The sequence below is a fragment of the Syngnathoides biaculeatus genome, chromosome 9 (assembly GCF_019802595.1).
Source record: "Syngnathoides biaculeatus isolate LvHL_M chromosome 9, ASM1980259v1, whole genome shotgun sequence".
NCBI lineage: Eukaryota > Metazoa > Chordata > Actinopteri > Syngnathiformes > Syngnathidae > Syngnathoides > Syngnathoides biaculeatus.
Genome location: NC_084648.1, coordinates 6,308,167 through 6,328,104, shown reverse-complemented (window position 1 = coordinate 6,328,104; position 19,938 = coordinate 6,308,167). Strand labels below are relative to the sequence as shown.

Below are 19,938 nucleotides of genomic sequence, written 5' to 3'. Positions count from 1 at the left end.
GTGGAGGGATGACGACCTGACCCCGGCGGGTGTGCACTGTAGGGGCCGAGGGGGGCGGGGCCGCAGATGTCCATTGAGTCACGGGACAAGGGCCCAGGCGGGGTCAAGGGGACCCCGGCAGGCGCAGGGGCACAGGGCAAAGGGGCGCGACCCCGGCGCGGGGGAGGGCCAACCCCAAAGGCTGGGCAATGTCCAGGTGCGCGGGTTTGACCCTGTCCATGGAAACAGTCTCGGGTCTGCTGCCAATGTCCACGAGCAGGCTCTTATCCCCGTGCTCCAGGACACTGAACGGCCCGTCGTATGGGGGGCGCAGAGGTCCACGGTGGGCGTCATGACGAACAAACACAAAATCTGCAGAGCGCAGGTGACGGGGCAGCCGGGAAGCTGGGTTGCCATGTTGCGACGTGGGAACCGGCGCAAACCCTTTTGCGGCCTCCAGCAGGGAGGACCGTTGCCTGGCTGCAGACCAGGGCGCTGTGATGTCCGGGATGAATTCGCCGGGGACCCGCAGTGGGTGGCCGTAGACAAGCTCGGCAGATGAGGACAACAGGTCCTCCTTGGGGGCGCACCTGAGGCCGAGCATGACCCACAGGAGCTTATCCAACCAGTTGCCGTCCGTCAAACCGGCACACACGGCTGCTTTCATGGAGTAGTGGAATCGCTTGCAGAGACCGTTCGCCTGGGGGTGATAGGCGGTAGCGCGGTGCAGCTTGACCCCCAAACTCTTAGCGACTGCGTTCCAGAGTTCAGAGGTAAACTGAGGGCCATGGTCGGAGGAAAGGTCGCACGGGGTCCCGAAGCGCGCAACCCACGTGCCGATGAACGCCCGGCCCACGTCTGACGACGTTGTCAAGGAGAAGGGAACGGCTTCGGGCCAGCGGGTCGTCCTGTCCACCATGGTGAGCAAGTAGGTGAAACCGTGCGGGGGAGGAAGTGGACCTACCAAGTCGACGTTGACGTGGTCAAACCTCCTCTCGGGGACAGCGAAGCGCTCCAAGGGGGCTTTTGTGTGGCGATGCACCTTAGACCACTGACAGGCCACGCACGAGTCGACCCAGGCCTGCACATCTTTCTTAAGACCGCGCCACACGAACTTCTGGGCCACCAGCCTCATGGACAGTTTCCTTACGTGGTGGAAGAGGTTGTGGACCGCCTCGAAAACAGCCCGCCACCAGTTTGCAGGGACCAGCGGCCGAGGCTGGTCAGCCGAGAGGTCGCACAGTAACCTGACGCCCGAGTCACCAATCGCAACTTCCTCCAGGCACAAACCCGTGTCAGAAGTCTTGAGGGCCTGCACCCCGTGGTCCGAGGCCTGGTCTGCGCTCATGCGGGTGTAGTCGGGACCCAGATGCACAGTGCCGACAATCGCCCTGGAGAGGCAGTCCGCGACCACATTGGATTTGCCAGCGATGTTTTGGATGTCCGTAGTGTACTCCGAGATGAACGACAGTTGCCGTTGCTGGCGGGCGGACCACGGCTCGCCCACCTTGACATGGCGAAAGTGAGGGGTTTATGGTCCACATATGCCGTGAACTTATGGCCTTCCAATACAATATCGCCAGCCACAGGCCGAGGAGCTCCCTATCGAACGTGCTGTATTTCCGCTCCCTGGGGACCAGCTGACGGCTGAAAAAGGCAAGCGGTTGCCAGGCGCCGCCGACCCACTGTTTGAATACGACTCCAACAGCGTAGTCCTAGGCGTCGGTAGTGAGAGCGACAGGGGCCCCGTGGGTTGGGTGGGCCAGCATAGCGGCACGACTCAGTGCGGCCTTCGTAGCCTCGAAGGCTTCCATCCTCTCGGCCGTCCATTCAATGTCCCAGTTGGGTGCCTCGTCTTTAAGAGCCTCATTGAGCGGGCGCATGATGTGGGCCGCCCGGCGGATGAACTGGCGGTAGAAAGTCACCATCCCCAGGAACTCCCGGAGCCCCCGAGCCGAGCGAGGTCGGGGCAAAGCGGAGACGGCCTCCACCTTTGCCGGAAGGGGGGCAGCGCCGTTCTTGTCGATGAGGTGCCCGAGAAACTGATTAGAGGGCACCCCGAAAACACACTTCGCCGGGTGGATGATCAGGCCATTCTGCTCGAGTCTTGCGAAGAGGTCGCGGAGGTGCATCAGATGTACATCCTCCGAGGAGCTGGCGACGAGGATGTCATCCAAATAGACAAACACAAATGGCAAGTCCCTGAGCACAGAATCCATTAAACGTTGGAAAGATTGTGCCGCGTTTTTAAGACCAAACGGCATCCTCAGAAACTCGAACAGTCCAAACGGAGTGATTACAGCTGTCTTGGGAACGTCTGAGGGGTGCACGGGAACCTGGTGATACCCGCGCACCAGGTCGACTTTGGAGAACAGGATTTTGCTCGCCAGGTGGGCCGAGAAGTCCTGAATGTGTGGAACAGGGTAGCGGTCGGGCGTAGTGGCGTCGTTAAGGCGGCAGTAGTCACCACAGGGTCGCCACCCGCCACTCGGTTTAGGGACGATGTGTAGTGGCGAGGCCCACGGGCTATCCGAGCGGCGGACGATGCCCAGGCGCTCCATGTTGGCAAACTCGGACTTAGCGACTGCTAGCTTCTCGGGGTCAAGCCGTCGGGCCCTCGCGTGAATCGGGGGGCCCTTGGTCTCAATGTGGTGCTCGACCCCATGTTTAGTCGTGTCTGAGGAGAAAGTGGGCTGTGTCAAGCCAGGAAACTCACAAAGGAGGAGCTTGTACTTGGTGCCGTCAGAGAGCGAACTGGAGAGACCCCCATAAGTCGCCTCATTGCGGACGCAGGCAACTGTGGAAAAAGTCAGTGCATGCACCAGACGGCCCCTCCTAATATCCAGCAGCCCGTGGGCACAAAAAAAAAAATCAGCGCCGAGGAGAGGGAACAAGACATCGGTAGTGACAAAGTCCCATGTGAAGCGCTGACTACCGAAACACAAGTCCACATCCTCATGCCATAAGAGCGGATAGGGGAGCCATTAGTGGACAGTAGGGGTGGCCCATGAGTCCCGCCAGCGGCGTCCTCCGTAGTGGCCATCAGGACGCTCCTCTGGGCGCCGGTGTCGCAAAGGAATTTGCGCCCGGAACGGGTGTCCTTGACGAACAGCAGCCGGCTCTTCGCGCCCACGCTCACGGCCGCTGCGGAGCGCGGGCCTTGGCGTTTCCCGACGTGTCGTAGTTGCAAGGGGCGCCGCACCTCTTCGCTTTCGCACCGAAACGAGCGTGGAAGTAGCACAAGCCTGTGCCAGCACGACCGTCGGTGGCGATGGGGCCCCTGCTGGATGCCACACCCGCGCCCGGAGGTAACTGCGCGTTGCGGCCAGCATCTCAGGGGAGAAGGGCTGGGTGGCCAGGAAGAAACGGTCGGCCTCCTCGACCAGGGCCCGGGGCTCAGTGACTGTACTGTTAGCGAGCGCCGTCTGAACATGCGGTTCATTAAATGCGGAACATTAGATGTGTTAGATTCATTTGTAAAAAAGAAATACTTTTGTTTGTCATTTTATTATTGTAACCATTGTTTAAGAAGGACAGGAAGTGACGTGTTGAGGAGACTGGGAAAAAGAGAGAGAAAAAAGGCCAGAAGGAGTGCAAGGTACAAGTGGTTGTTGGAGGGCAACGAAAGGACAAAGAAAGTGAACGGTGGACATTTATCAAAAGTTGATCGACGTGTTCAACAAGGACTGTTGAAAGTTCAACTGGGACAGTGTGTCGTTTGAGTGGACTACTCAAATCACGCCGTAATGTGGTGGAGTTAGCCGCTACCACAGGGGCTAAGTGCATGCATGGGACTTGGCTTGAGGGCTAGCAACCAGCTAACGCTAGTTAGCCAATTAATATTATATTGCATGTAAAATAAACATAAGCGAGTGGTTCATGAACTTAATTCATTCGGAGACTCAATTTCTCAACTGAAGTGTTAAGAACCAAAGCAATGTTACACACTGAAATGCATGCAATGTGTAACCATCTTCATAGGAGAAGATGGGATTTTAAATATGTGGGACATGCAAACGTACAAAATTTGCCCTGTCTTACAAGAGGCTGCTGTTACCAGTAACCGTATAAAGAACATACATCATAAAACAAAGACATAAAACATACAGCTAAACATGGTCTTTGTTGTATGAAGAGGGTATAGATGAGAGAGAGGAGGTTTGCAGTCATCCCCCCTCACCAGTTGATCAAAGATGTTGCAATCATAGTGTAAAGGTACATAAAGTCAATCCCATTCGCCACAAGCAAAGTTCATAGTAAACCAGCAATTGTGGCGTCTATGTTGATAGATGGAATGCTTCAGCTTTCTCATAATGACACTCTTGCTAGTATTTTTCCATACAATGTAACACTCTGATCAACATGGACCTCACTGACATCTCAATTGAAACTTCGAAGGTGCTGAGGAATGATTCAGATAAGAACAAGGCCTCTTTTTGGGCATCGTTATTGGGACGCATTAGAGGATACACCCAGACAAACTGGTGCACAGAACAGATTCAGCTTTTGAAGCTTGCGGGACCTGTGGTAAGAAGACAGGATGGAATGAATGACAGGGTTTCATTTGTTCTTGATTGTATGTGTGTGGATGCCTTTATCAACAGGCTGGTGTCTGAAACGTATGGTGGTAGCATTGAAAGAAAATTTGGAATGGTAGAAAAAAATTTTAAAATCGCAAAAAGTGATAGCACTGTCAAAGCTTTAATTGAATAATAAAAGTGGCAGAATTTATTTAATTCTGGATTCCATTTTTCAGTTTTAACCCCCCCACAAAAAAAAAAAATAGGTGTGAGTGTTTTCTATGTGTCTTCATTTGGCTGGTGAGTTTTGGACTCACAATTACCATGTTCAAAAGGTCGTGCAGTGGTTGTGGAAGTAACTATTTTGTAGAACATAGTGTCTATATTTTATGACTAGAAAGAGTACCACAGATTTATTTGCCTTGAGGATGGATGCTCATGGAAAAGCAGAGAGAAGGTCAGAAGGAGCTACATTTTGTCTTTGTAGACCTAGAGAAAGCCTATGACAGAGTACCAAGAGAGGAACTGTGGTACAGCATGCCCAAGTCCGGTGTGGCGGGGAAATATGTTAGAATAGTACAGGACATGACAGAAGAGTGTCCGCCAGCATTAAGGGCAAAGTTTATAAAACAGTGGTGAGGCCGGCCATGATGTACGGATTAGAGACGGTAGCTCTGAAGAAACATCAGGAAGCAGAACTTGAGGTAGCAGAAATAAACATGCTGAGTTTCTCGCTTGGTGTGAACAAGTTGGATAGAAATGAGCTTATTCAAGGGACAGCCAAAGTGGGATGTTTTGGAGACAAGGTTAGAGAGAGCAGACTTCTATTCTAATAACGTGATAATACACGGGTCCAAGCAGATTGGAACAGCTGGCGGAAGGTGTCTGGTGTGTTCTGTGACCGAAGAGTCTCCGCTAGGATGAAGGGCAAAGTTTATAAAACAGTGGTGAGGCCAGCCATGATGTACGGATTAGAGACGGTGGCACTGAAGAAACAACAGGAAACAGACCTTGAGGTAGCAGAAATGAAGATGCTGAGGTTCTCGCTTGGTGTGAACAGGTTGGATAGGATTAGAAATGAGCTCATTAGAGGGACAGCCAAACTTGGATGGTTTGGAGACAAGGCTAGACAGAGCAGACTTAGATGGTTTGGACATGTTCAGAGGTGAGAGAGTGAGTATGTTTTTAGAAGGGTGTTGTGGATGGATCTGCCAGGCAAAAGAGCGAGAGGAAGACCAAAGAAAAGGTTGATGGATGTTGTGAGGGAGGACATGACGACAGTGGGTCTCTGATAGTATGAAGGGCAAAGTATATAAAACAGTTGTGAGGCCGGCCATGATGTACGGATTAGAGACGGTGGCACTGAAGAAACAACAGGAAACAGAACTGGAGGTACCAGAAATGAAGATGTTGAGGTTCTCGCTCGGAGTGAGCAGGTTAGATAGGATTAGAAATGAGCTCATTAGAGAGACAGCCAAAGTTGGACGTTGACAAATTACTGAAATTGATAATTAATGTGACATTGTTTTTTTACTCCAGTTCCTTTCCCAGTTGATGATCTTCTTAATCGGTACCATCAGCAAGGTGTTCTGTGGCCATCTGGGGAAAAAGGAATTTGCAGCTGTATCATTGGCAACTACAGTAAGGTCCATTTTTATGTCTACAAGTACGCTGACACAATGAACTTGCCTTAGAAGTTAGTTTCCAGAAAAGACACAATCATAATAATAGCAAATTGTAAATGGGGAATCATACAAATAGAGAATGAATGCATGACTGATCCAATGTATGGACTTGTTTTCGTCTGACTTCACACAACTTCCGTTTGAGAAAACAGTTGCCATTTTGGATGTGTGACTTCGAGTAAACAAACCGTAACTAAGCAGAAATCAGTTCAGAAAGGTGTGTGAATGGGGGCGCACTATGTTATCGGTTGCTCAAACGAAAATGGGCATTTGTAAAGCGTCTTTCTTTCGAATGGCAGCTGTGACCAAGAACCAGTGCGAGAAAACGGAGCAGTTATCAACCAAACGGTGACAACTGTGGAGAGCCAATCTAGCAGCCAAGTCATTCGCATAGTTTGCTCGGAGCATTTTGTTCTTGGTAGGTATTGGATACCTTTTACAATTTCACACCTACTTAGCAATAACTAAGTTCTGTGAAGGAGACATATTCTTTAGGGCCAACGCCTACATAATACTTGTGTGTGAATGTAATGCATGTCTCTAAAAATCAGTGTTTTCTGTCAGCACATGAACGCAACTAAAACTGAACTGAATTTCCCCGCCCTAGTACTCTACAATGAATCCGTCTTGACCTTTATTTCATTGTTTCACATATTCGGTTTGGACTTGCTTTTCTCATCCTTCCAAAGTGATCGTTTTGTGCACATGTTTGCAAAAATGAAAATAATAATCTACACCTCTTTTGATGGTATAAGCAACATAATTTAACACATTACTGACTGTAATCACGCGAATGAGTACTTTCGACAGCATTCACTCAGAAGTCAGCCTACATGTTTAAAATGCATTGTGCGGTACACCAACCAGAGCAGTGTGGAGACACAGGTTGCTTACAATGCATACTGCCGCATCACGAAGCCAGCCATTGATGAATTGGCTTTAGCCCTCCAGACCTTTGTAATTCTTTAGTTGGTTCAAGGTATAAGCCCTAGTCGAGAAGTGGAGCTAGTTGACGATGTCCGGATAGGTTACAGATGCCCACAGTTCAAAATTCTTGCTCCATTTGTGTTTCTCAGGCATATGGGTCGATATTGTCGATCAAAGCACACTTCTTGTCATAACACTTTCTTGAAACAACATCTAATGAGGACTGATAACTTTCCAAGGTATTTTTAGCCATCATGCGTCACTTTTAACAGTCGTACGAACATTTGTGTAACTCAGGTCTGTATACAAAAGCGATAGTGAACCCATCCAACATGGCGGCGTGCCTGGATGAGGTCACGTGGTGAAAAACAGTCCATACCCGTGCAGACATAGCAACCTACAAAGTCTTTAGGCTTTCCCGACTGAGTGGACAGCAACTCGACAATATGTATTAGTTATTTTTGCAAAGGATAGCCTAGATTTGCTTGTTTTAAGGAGGAGGAGGTGACAGAGCACCAAAATGCCGTCTGTGTATCATATACTGTCCTGGTTACTATTATTGTCACCCGTGAAGTTTAAGCAACTCCTACTAAAGAACATGAATTAAGTGAAGCCAAATTTTTACATAGAAAACTTATTTGATATAAAAAAGAAAATGATAACATTTTATGGGCAGATGAAACAAAAATAAAGCTTTTTTTCCCAGATTTGTTTTTGCGACTATTTCTTAAATCCTGCTATTTATTATTTAGTTATATGTTAAAATGATTGTTGTGAAAAGGCAGTATTCAGATCACATAATACTGGAAAATGTCCAAAATCTAATGGTATGCTGAAGCATTCAGAGTTTTTTTACTAGAGTTCAGAGGTTAATATTTTGGTCGTTTCCAACAGTTTGGAGGTGGCCTCTTGCTGTTCTAACATGTTTGTTCATCAGTGCACAAATCAAGGTACATAAAGTCAATGCTGATATAGTTTGATGTGGATGAGTTTGACTGCCTTGCACGATCCTGATGTCAACCCGACAGAACAATTTCGATGAATGAGAGCAGAGACCAAGAGCCCCAGGCCTTCTTGTCCAACATCAGTGTGCAACCTTGCAAATAGGCTCCTGGAAAAATGGACATAAATTCCTATAAACTCATAACTGTCGTAACCTGAATGCAGACTCGGGAAACATGGAGGCAGTTCGGGAAACATCTTTATTCAGTCCAGAGCCGGTAACCAGGCAGGCAGTCCACGAGAGCAGCAGTGATAATGACGTCAGGCTTACGGGGTAGGTCAGGCAGGCAGGGGTCAGTACACCTGGAGTCAAGATCAGAGTAGAGGATGTGTGGGAACGAGGCATCAATGGCAACGATCTGGCAAAGCCAGACCTTCTGCTGGGTCCTATTAGTACTGGGGTTCATTATCGCAGATGAGCCGCATGTGTGCGCCTCCTAATCAAGGCAGGTATGTAGGGGACCTGCACCACCAGGGCTGGGACCGGCAAGACCATGAAAGTACCTTCCCTTAACGGCCAGCCCCAGACGGCCCAGGCGGCCCAGGGTGGAATGCGTGGAAGTCCCTAATGTGCTTGGGATCTACACGAACTGGGACGGGATCCAGGAATGCTCTTCCAGGCCGTATCTCTCCCAGTCCACCAAGTACTGGAACCCCTTTCCTCTACGGCGGGACGACAGGAGTCGACTCACCGGTACACCGGGAGTCGAGATATGAGTAGAGGATGTGTGTGAACGAGGCATCAATGGCAATGATCTTGCAAAGCCAGACCGTCTGCTGGGTCCCATAAGTACTGGGGTTCATTATTGCAGATGGGGCGCAGGTGTGCGCCTCTTAAATAATGCAGGTGCACCGCCAGGGCTGGGACCGGCAGGACCATGACAATAGCTCATCACTACTAAACCTTCCCATAAGATTTTAAGATGTTATAATTGTAAAGGTTGGACCGATGTAATATCAAACCCGATGGATGGGGGATCTTTTAAATTCATATGTGAGTCAAGGCAGATGAGCAGATTTTTTTGGGCAATATGTCATCCATTAACCATGTCTCTTAAATTGCAGGTGGTTGATATGACTGCTCTTTCCATTGGGACTGGATTGTCATTAACTTGTGATACCCTCATTTCTCAGGTAGTCTCCTCAACAAAGGGTACATTTTTACTTTATACATGTATTATTGAAACAGAACCCAAATTTGAGGACCACATTAGAAAATAAGCCCTCTGGCTTTGTTGTGTTTTTATCGTTAGTAACAATGTAGTATCATAGTTATGTGTTTTAATGTGATTTATTCTGTGCTGCCACCAAAGGAAAAAAATAAATCAAAGGTATCTTCAGTAGAGTTTTATATTGTATGGGGTCCATTTACAATGAGGACAACCATAAACCTTTGTATCAAATTAGTTATCTGTCATCCATCAAAACTTGTAATTACGAGTTTGCATTGGGCGTCTCCTAATACTGCTTAATTGTGTAGACGTTTGGAAGTGGAAACCTGAAGCGAGTGGGGGTGATCCTCCAGAGGGGGGTTCTGATTCTACTGCTGGCGTGTTTCCCCTGCTGGGCTGTCCTCATCAACACTGAACTGCTTCTACTCCTTTGCAAACAGAGCCCAGAGGTGGCCAGGTAAGTCACTCTTCAACCCTCAGAACACCTTCAGCATCTTCATTATCTTTTTAGAAGGATGCTTTAGCATGCGTTACAGTTAATGAAGTTAAGAATTATAATATCCATCCATTTTCTTTGCTGCTTATACTCTCTAGGGTCCCGGGGTAAGAATTATAATAATGAATATGTAAAGAAGGCAATCCATCGACCGGACACCTGAGACATCAAGATACTAACTAAACAGCAGCATGGTTATTATTATGATGTGTCCCAGACTGGTCGTAATAAAAGACTGTTCTAAAACCTCCAATTACAATTCCATATTGCCTATTAAAAGTGGTGCAGTAAGCTGGGGCCTATCCAGCCGAGTTTGGTACCAGTAGATCAACAACCAAATTCACACTTAAGTGTAATTTAGAGTCTCCATTTTAACAGTGCCATCCCAAAAATACTTGCCCCCTCGAGCTTCCCTTTTAATTTTTTTTTTTTTGCAGTTAAAAGGAATTGAAGACAAAGATATAAAATATTTTAAAATGGGGGAAAAAAAACAACAAAAATGACAACAAAATATATATTTAAAACAAGAAAAATAAAATTACAATTAAAAACAGTTGACAGTTCAAGAAATATAATTAAAATTGTAAATACGCTAAAAAGCATGACGAAAAAGAATTGTTCAACATGGATTTGAAAATATTGACACCAATTGAGTCCGATTGAAATGCTGTGGCATAACCTAGGCTCTTCATTCTCGAAAATCTTCCACTGTTGATAGATTAAAATAATTCCGCAAGGAAGAATGGCTAGGAGTGACTTATTTTTTCACGCTGTGCCTTGGATCTGAAAATAGTTTTTTCCTTCATAAATCACCATTTAAAAAATCCATTTGATGTATATTTGGTTATCTTTATTCAATGATTAAAGCAACCCCCAGAATGTAGGCTAAATTAGACTTCACAGAGTTTGAGGCCAACTGATTCCACAGAATGTAGGCTGAAATAAAAATCACAAGATCTTATTTGGATATCCATGTTCCACTGTATTATAACATTATTTTTCTTCTTCTTTTCCTTTCGGCTTGTCCCGATTAGGGGTCGCCACAGCGTGTCATCTTTTTCCATCTAAGCCTATCTCGTGCATCTTCCTCACTAACACCCACTGTCCTCATGTCTTCCCTCACAACATCCATCAACCTTTTCTTTGGTCTTCCTCTCGCTCGTTTGCCTGGCAGCTCCATCCTCAGCACCTTTCTACCAATGCACTCGCTCTCTCGCCTCTGGACATGTCCAAACCATCTAAGTCTGCTCTGTCTAGCCTTGTCTCCAAACCATCCAAGTTTGGCTGTCCCTCTAATGAGCTCATTTCTAATCCTACCCAAGCTGTTCACACCAAGCGAGAACCTCAGCATCTTTATTTCTGCTACCTCAAGGTCTGTTTCCTGTTGTTTCTTCAGTGCCACCGTCTCTAATCCGTACATCATGGCCGGCCTCACCACTGTTTTATAAACTTTGCCCTTCATCCTAGCGGAGACTCTTCGGTCACAGAACACACCAGACACCTTCCGCCAGCTGTTCCAATCTGCTTGGACCCGTGTATTATCACGTTATTAGAATAGAATAATGCATGTAATGTAATGCATTTATAAAAATGTGCATGTTTCCACACCACAATTGCTCACGGCTATTTGTGTGCTGCATAGATTGGCTCAACTTTATGTAAAGATCTTCATGCCTGCTCTGCCGGTGAGTTCGCATTTGTCTGCGCATGCGTGATGCTCAAGTTAACAAGTAACTATAAACCGTGTGCTTCAGTCATGTAAGATATCATTTTACATCCCAGGCGGTATTCATGCATTATCTGATGGGAAAATACCTTCAAAACCAGGTGCGCCATAAAAATGCATTATCATTCATATGAAAGTTAAAAGCACAAGTATAAAAAATGTTAATACCACACTTTGTATGATTTTTTTTTCCAGAGGATTATTTGGCCACAGGTCATAACTGGTGCAATTGGAAACATTTTAAATGCCACGATCAATTATGTCTTCCTCCATCTTCTGCATTGGGGAGTTGCGTAAGTTTTCCTAAATCCTTTTGATCCAGTTAGTACTTTTATTGAGTAAAATGAGAACGCTCTCAGGTGAGATGGTGGACGACTGGTTAGCACGTCTGCTTCACAGTTCTGAGGAGCTGTTTTAAAGTCTGGCGTCACATGTGTGTAGTTTTCATGTTCTCACCGTTCCTGCATGGGTTTTCTCCGGACACTCAGGATTTCTCCCAAATCCCAGAAACATGCACAGTAGTTTAATTGAGGACACTTAAGTTGACCATAGGTATGAATGTGAGTGTGAATGATTATTGATTTATATGTACATTTTCTACCCTTCCTAACTGACTACATTGTGCAGACAGAAAGTTTTCTCCCATAAATATCTATTTACGATATTACAGTATAAAAATCCAGCATATGCAGACGGTTGTAGACGAGCTGTCAGAAAGTTCAGCTCAAATGCTTTCTAGATTTTTTTTCACTGTTTGAAATGATCTGTGTTTGTTTTTGTTCAAGTGGGTCTGCTGCAGCAAATCTGATCTCACAGTATGTTTTGCCCGTGATCTTACTGTCTTATATTTGCTGGAGGGGGTTGCACAAAGCCACATGGGGAGGTTAGTCACCCTCTCACGAACCTTAAACCTGATGATGAGTGGATAATTTGTGACATACAGCATGCCCTTGTTCATTCGCGGTTCACTGTTCACGGCCCCGCATATTCGCAGATTTTGCTCTCCACAAGTTTAAAAAAAACGCACCATTTTTTCACGACCGTAGAGATCTGAAATTCTCTTCTCTTTCATCTACTTGCTCAGTGAGTGTTAGTAATGTGGCGTTCGTGTTTGTTTGAGGAGGGCTGTAAACACTGGCAAGACTAAAAGATATGATTTCACATGGTAAGTAGAATGACTTACAGTGAAAAAAAAAAAACTGTGACAAACATAATGAGCCCTTATCTGCGAGATATATAAAGAGTGGCAGGACGGTGGTCTGCCTCACAGTTCTGACGACCGGGGTTCAAATCCAGGACCCGCCTGTGTGGAGTATGGATTTTCTCCCCATCCCTGCTTGGGGTTTCTCTGGGAACTAAGGTTTCCTCCCACATCCCAAAACATGCATTGAAGACTCTGATTTCCCCGTAGGTATTAATTTGACTACGACTGGTTGGTTGTTTCTATCTTCCCTGTGATTTGCTGTTCAAGGCGTACCCTGCCTCCTGCCCGAAAATAGCTGGGCACACCCATGACGCTTTTGATGCTAAAAAACAAAAGAATGGATAGATATAAAGGGTCTGTGTGTGTATCACAAGATTTTATAGACAGATGCAGAATGTGTAATGTATATATGTAGACGCTGTAGAATGTTGGCCTCCCTGTTCTGAGGACCGGCGTTCAAATCATGGCCCTGCCTGTGCGGAGTTAGCGTGTTCTCCCCGTGCCTGCATGAGTTTTCTCCGGGCACTTAGGTTTCCTCCCACATCCCTATCCCAGCTGTCCAACGGGCACGAGGCAGGGTGCATCCTGAACTGGTTGCCAGCCAATCGGAGGGCACATAGAGACAAACAGCCGGGCAATTTAGAGCAATTAGAGTATCCAGTTAATGAACTTTTCAATGATATTCACATTTTTTGGAAAGATTATGTATACAGTATGCTTGGAATATTACATGTGAAACTATGATGTTTTTAAAAAGTGGTCTGACAGACAACTTTTCGACCCACAGGCTGGTCACTGCAGTGTCTGCACGAGTGGAGAACCTTTGCCAAGCTGGCCATCCCGAGCATGCTCATGTTTTGGATGGAGTATGGATCTATGGAAGTGGGAGGATTCCTTGTTGGCCAAATCAGTGAAGTTGAGCTAGCAGCCCAGGCTGTGATGTGTGAACTGACAGTTATAACTGGCTTGGTAACTCAAATAGAAATCATTCAGGGGTGGCCAACTCAAATAGCATAAAAAGTCTGATTGTGTTCATCAAATTTAAATATTATCTTTGTAAAATAAGAATGTAAAGAGTGTGCATGTATAGTACCTAATGTAGTTGCTGGTCTGTGTATTCATCTTAGATCTGACAAAGTATTTGCAGAATACAGTCTTGTTAATCTCTCTTTATTTCCTTGCCAATATTTCAGAGACAATTATGTTTTCCACAATCATTTTTAGGTTTGCGGCACGGTAGCTCAGTTCTGAAAACGGGTTCAAATCCCGGCTTCCCTGGTGTGGAGTTTGCATGTTCTCCCCATGGCTGTGTGGGTTTTCTCCGTCCACTGCGCTTGACTCCCACATCCCAAAAACATGCAACATTAATTGGACACTCTAAATTGCCCCTAGGTGTGATTATGAGTGTGGCTGTTTGTCTCTATGTGCCCAATGATTGGCTGGCAACCATTTCAGGGTGTTCCCTGCCTCCTGGCCGTTGACAACTGGGCTAGGCTCTAGCGACCCTTGTGGGGATAAGCAGTGAAGAAAATGGATAGCTGAATGGATAAATAAAAAGACAAGACAAATGAGATGAGCTGCAAGCCACTTTGCAACAGCCAAAGAATTGCACACATCTTCAGAGCTGTGTGTTGGCCATCCTCAACTAAATGGACTTATTTCACGAAATTATGAATTGATGAGTGTTTCTATACATTTTACTTTTGCAGTTGTCACTTGGAATTTCTTCTGCTGCTTGTGTCCGAGTGGGGAATGCGCTTGGTGCAGGAAACAGTGAGCAAGCCAAGCTGTCTTGCAAAGTTTCCATCATCTTTACATGTACGAAAATGGCATTATATAGTCAGTATTTAAATATATATTTAACATTTACATTGAACTTGAAAATTAAATGATCGGAATTGCCCATCACGTCAAGAATTTTGGTGTATACTTCTATAATTCTTGATCCTTTGGGTGTGTTGAGGAAAGCTTGATAGGGATATGTTACTAAGTTTCCTTGGAACTGTTTCAAATTGTCAGAGGAAATTCATAACCGCTGACGTAGCATGATGGGCTACTTTTACATACAGTTTATATTTAGTGTTTGTGTCTCTTTCCAATTGCAGCTGTAGTGGCTTGTTGTGTTGGAGTTTGCCTCACCCTCTCCAAGGATGCAGTTGGCAACATTTTCACTAAAGACCTGTGAGTCAAATTCTTTTATAATGTAACTTTATATGTGAAATATCCCGTTATTTTTTTTGTGAGAACACCAAGTAGGAGCTTTCAATAGAGCCACAAAAAGGATCTGTGAATAAAGGACGGCATCTCCACACATTTAATATAATTGTTTAAATAATTTGGAATAAGGGTTGGAGTCTGATTCCGAACCCTGATTATTTCTATCCTTCTCCTGCCTTGTTGTGTTCTCTGCTGAGGATGTTTTTGTCAATGTAAAAAAATAAAAATAAAAACACACACACACAAAACAACCTCTAGCTGGATCAGCTGAACTATTCAGTCAGTTTTAGGTTTGTTAATTTTGAACACAAACACATCACCAATTGTAAGGGTTTGCATAACTTATATCTTGTTATTTTTGCATGTTTGTTTCCTCAATGATTCTCACTGATGCTGTAGTGATTGACTCACCCCAAGTTCCATGATTGCCACTTTGTTTGCTGACAATATGAAGGTGAATGTGAGTGGACTGGGAAGTAGTCCAGGCTGTGGTCTGCCTTTAGCTCGAAGTGAGCTGTGATAGGCTCTGGTTCACCGCAACCCGGAACAAGATAACTGTTATTGAAAACACATTTTATGTGTATGATGATGCCAACTTGTTTTGTAAATAATTATACAATACTTACTTATCACTACAGTATCGTCATCACCATTACATAATTAAGGAAAACATTCACAAAAGCAGCCAGGGCAAAATGTTTAGTGCGCATTAGCCCTATTTTAGCACAAGTACCTGTAAAACATTCATTGCTTGGGATAGGTGAAAATCTCGCTGACATTGTACACACATGCACACACATACCAGTACGCACACACACAGCAATGTCAGAATTGTCACAATCACATTTAATTTTATTTTTATTGTAATTCAAGTTCCTGTTCGGATTCAAAAACAGAAGTTTCTAACCATTTGCTTAATGCTTGAGTATGTACTTTTTACGTCTTCCTTTTACTGAAGTCACATTGTAGTCAAGTAATGATACTCTTCGTGGAGTGCAACATTTGTCTATTCCATATTTGTTCTCGTGAGGTGCACGGGGAGTCAGCTTTTCATTTGACGTTGCCCAACACAAGCGCAAGAGCAGTTGCAATGTTTATTTTGGTTGACAGCAGGGGACCGTTTTCACAAACATGGTGGTCCTCTGAAATTGATTACATTTGATTAATTCATCTGTTTATTTTTTTTTCCAAGGATGCAACAATAAGTTGAATACTATGTTTAGATGGGTGGGGCCTTAGTCTTTGTGGGAGAAAAAGAACAACTTTAGTTACCATTTAATGTGTTGGCTTTCAGCACTCGGGGGGGAGGGGGGGGGGGCTTTTTTCTCTTGCTGATATTGTATCTTATTATGTTTGTTTCATAACTTTATCTTTTCTTCAGGGACATTTTGAAACGGACTTCTGATGTCATGGTTGTTTTTTTTTATCATTCACCTTTCTGATGCTGTTGGGGTGAGAAAAATAATTTCTGACATTTTAGGTAAAAAAAGGACGCATTTTAAACAAGACTGCAATTATCTGACAGAATGTGGGTGGAGGTGTCATTCGAGGAGTTGGGAAACTCAAGTTCGGTGCTGCGTTTAACTTAATTGTGCACTATTGCATTGGCCTTCCCATTGGTGTGTCCTTAATGTTCGCAACAACAATGGGCGTCGTAGGTAAGAAGCAACCATTATCGTGGACTCAGATTTGTTATGTTCTGCAATCACAATGTGATCGGAGATTCACTATGCTTCTGTTGTTACTTGTACAGGACTTTGGACCGGTCTTACCGTCTCTGTTGGACTACAGGGTATTTTCTTCAGTGCATTTTTGTACAAACCTGACTGGATGAAGGCTGTTGAAAACGTGTGTAACTAAGTTGTTTGAAAACACAAGTATGACATCTAATTCAAATGATTTTTTTTTTATATATTGAATGTTTCTGACCAGGCTCAAATGAGAGCAGGAGTCCAGGTCACTTTTGAAAACATGGTGGGAATCCAAGCGGGCGACCCAGGCAAGTCCTAATGTTCAAACAGCGCTCAAAATATGTTATACCAACTTGGACTAAATACACAGCGTTGGCATAGTTTTAAAACAAAACCGAAAACTTCATATATTTATTCAGGATAGCAAAGCCATTTCTATTTATAAGTGTATGGCTAAATTAAAAAAAAAAAAAAACAACAACTTCACAAATGCTTACCAGTCAGTGTTTCCAAAACAAGCATGTCCTCCTCCCTGGGTCTGATTGCAGCTTTGGCACCTGCATCGCCAGCTATTTCGTCCCCACTAGAACGTGTGTTCTGTCTAACTGGCTCAACCTTCAACGCGTTTATAGAGCTCATATTCTTCACTGTCTTCATGGGACCCTTCAGAATCATGTTCATCGCTCAAATTATCATTATTATTCATCGTTGTTCTGACATTGCTATTGAATGGCAGCCATGATTATGTCTTGTTCTGGCGTCACATCCCTCCCCGGGATTCTTTGCTGTGTGCTCGGGTATTTCCGCCAAATTCAGCAATGTGCGATCAATTTTTGCTGACAATTGAAAACTACAACTGTTTCCTTCATAATGGATTTCAGATTCGAATTCAGCATGACAAAAACTGTTTAATAGAAGCAAAAGGTGCATTGAAGACTTTATATATCCTTTAAACAGATGAATCAGCTCTCAAATGTCAAAATTAAAGCTCAGCACTATATTTTGCAAATCAACAACAAACATTGTTGGTCGACTCAACTAGAATTTTTCATGTATAGACAATATTTTTTGTTTCTATTTTGTGCAATGTATTTCTTGTCCATGTTTTCTCTTACATGCGATTCATTTTACAATATTGAGATTTCCTGTATCCACAATTGCTGCTGAAACTGCAAATTTTCCATCAATTATTATAATCATCATCTTATCCCATATTACAAAATTTACTAAAAGTACAAATGACTTTCTGGTTTCGACACAGTGGCCTGCGTGAGGGTGTATTGGTTACCATTGATATATAGAAGGTCATTAATCTGCTTACTTTCTTTTTCAAAGTTGACTATTCTGAGCAATGATGCGCTTCCACGCAGACCTACCAGTATGGAACAGAGCATACTGTCTGACCAAATCCTTTATTTCGATGTTTTGCTACTCCATGACAATAGCTTAGCAATAAGCATTCCTTTATGTAAAAATGAGTAGAGTTTATACAATTTGATTTCTAGACTTAAACACCAACCAGGCTCCGGTTGGTGCCCCCGCACCAAGATGTGAGGTCGCCGCAGGGGACCACACGCTCCCACAGAATCCAGGTCATGAAAACGCGAACAACATGGCCAGAGATGTTCCCAGAGTAAAAGAATTGCTTTTACGTCGTGCCTTGGTGTTACTCGTCATGGTTGTCATCTTTGCGGCTGGGATCGTCGCCAGTCACTTCTTTGTCAGACTGCCGAATTGAGTCTTGGGTAAGTTTGCAACTGACAGTTACGTGTCAGGAGAATACCAATTGTAGCGAAAGAGCAAAGGTTCGAATCAGGCACACTAGTTTCCTCTCATGATTATGTGTGTGCAATAAATATTTGTGATCAGTTAACATATATTCCTTTACCAAAAAGGTTATAATAGGGATTAATTACATAGTGTTGTTTTACTAATGATTTTTTTTTAATCATGTGCACATTTGTACTTTTTTATTGTAATGTATGTAATTAGATATTGCATGTATTTTATTTCAGTTATTTTTAAATGCTCTCTATGAAATGCAAAAAATTTGACATGCTTAGTTCCTGGACATAACTATTCTATTCTATTCTATTCTATTCTATTCTATTCTATTCTATTCTATTCTATTCTCTATCCCCTTTGACATCAAATTAGGCCATATATGGCCCCTGAACTACAATGGCAAATGAGTTTCTTCTTCCACTATGTCAAACACAACCAGTGCAGGACCTGCTTCCTGCAATTGAAGGAAATGTTAGGAGCGGTTTCAATTGGACAGGATTGAAGTTTGCTTTGAACACACCCACAACAGCGCAAATCTCTCAGTCGTGCACTGATGTATGCCAGTCCGTACATGAAATAAGAGGCCAATACCTCGGACATTCTGACTTTATAAAGATAATGCTCAGAAATGACAATACCAAAGTTATTTATTGTTCAAATGTAAAACTGCTTCATCGTATTGAAAGCAGTTGGGTATTTTGATGATCCGGATGAGCTGTATGAGAGAGACTGAATTATTATAGACAGTTCTCACTGCAAGCCACAACCACAATTATGAACATATTATAATTTTAAAACCTTGCAGAACATTAAAAACTTTCGACACATCTCAGGCACTGGATTATTATTGTGAAAATGGCCATAATGTATAAATGTTTTTATACCGAGAGGGGTATCAACTTGAACGCATTGCAAGAACTTCGAGCCTGTAGCTTAATGACACTAGAAATACATTACTGTATACTATGCAGTTCATCACCATTGCAAATTACCGATTTCTTAAAGGTTTTCTTTTGGAACCAAATGTGACTGATGACTGTACAGTGCTTAACATAAATGAGGACACCCCAACAGATGTGTGAGAAAACATCTTTCCTTCAATCATTATTTTATTTGGTGTACATTAAATCAATCTCTTCAATTATCCATTTTATTGTTCCTCCTGTTGTCAATGTGTGCTCAAACATTTTATGTTTAGATAAGTTTTGTTTACTCCCTGAAAATCTTACTTGGTGGGTATGTAACTATACAAAACCGTGTCAAGGCCTCCAAACTAAAACTTTGTTGTCTGACAATTTGTTACTTTTCAACACATTCATTGTTGCACATCCCGTTAAGCTGATAAAGGTCCTTCATGAAAGTGGCAAACTGCTCCTCCTGTGAGTATAAAGCAATTTAAAATCCAGATTTCCCCAAAAAGTATTGAGCGGATCGCTCATCACCGTAACGTGAATTTCTTTTGCAATCATGTTGTGATTATAATATAATCCCAATGAAAAGTTTTTTTGAGAAAAACAATATTTTTTATTATATA

General features: G+C 43.9%; 1 protein-coding gene across 1 annotated transcript; it reads left to right on the top strand.

Moving 5' to 3' along the window:
• Positions 1-4,199: 4,199 nt before the first annotated feature.
• Positions 4,200-19,231, top strand: LOC133506585 (multidrug and toxin extrusion protein 1-like). The gene is given in 18 exon segments (XM_061830862.1): positions 4,200-4,506; positions 6,039-6,140; positions 9,179-9,247; positions 9,594-9,742; positions 11,424-11,466; positions 11,564-11,608; positions 11,703-11,800; positions 12,293-12,390; positions 13,499-13,680; positions 14,421-14,529; positions 14,817-14,892; positions 16,310-16,355; positions 16,357-16,380; positions 16,454-16,586; positions 16,682-16,776; positions 16,861-16,927; positions 18,125-18,364; positions 18,777-19,231. Coding segments are annotated over 17 exon segments (1,734 nt in total). The 5' UTR covers positions 4,200-4,341; the 3' UTR covers positions 18,358-18,364; positions 18,777-19,231.
• The last annotated feature ends 707 nt before the right edge of the window (positions 19,232-19,938 follow it).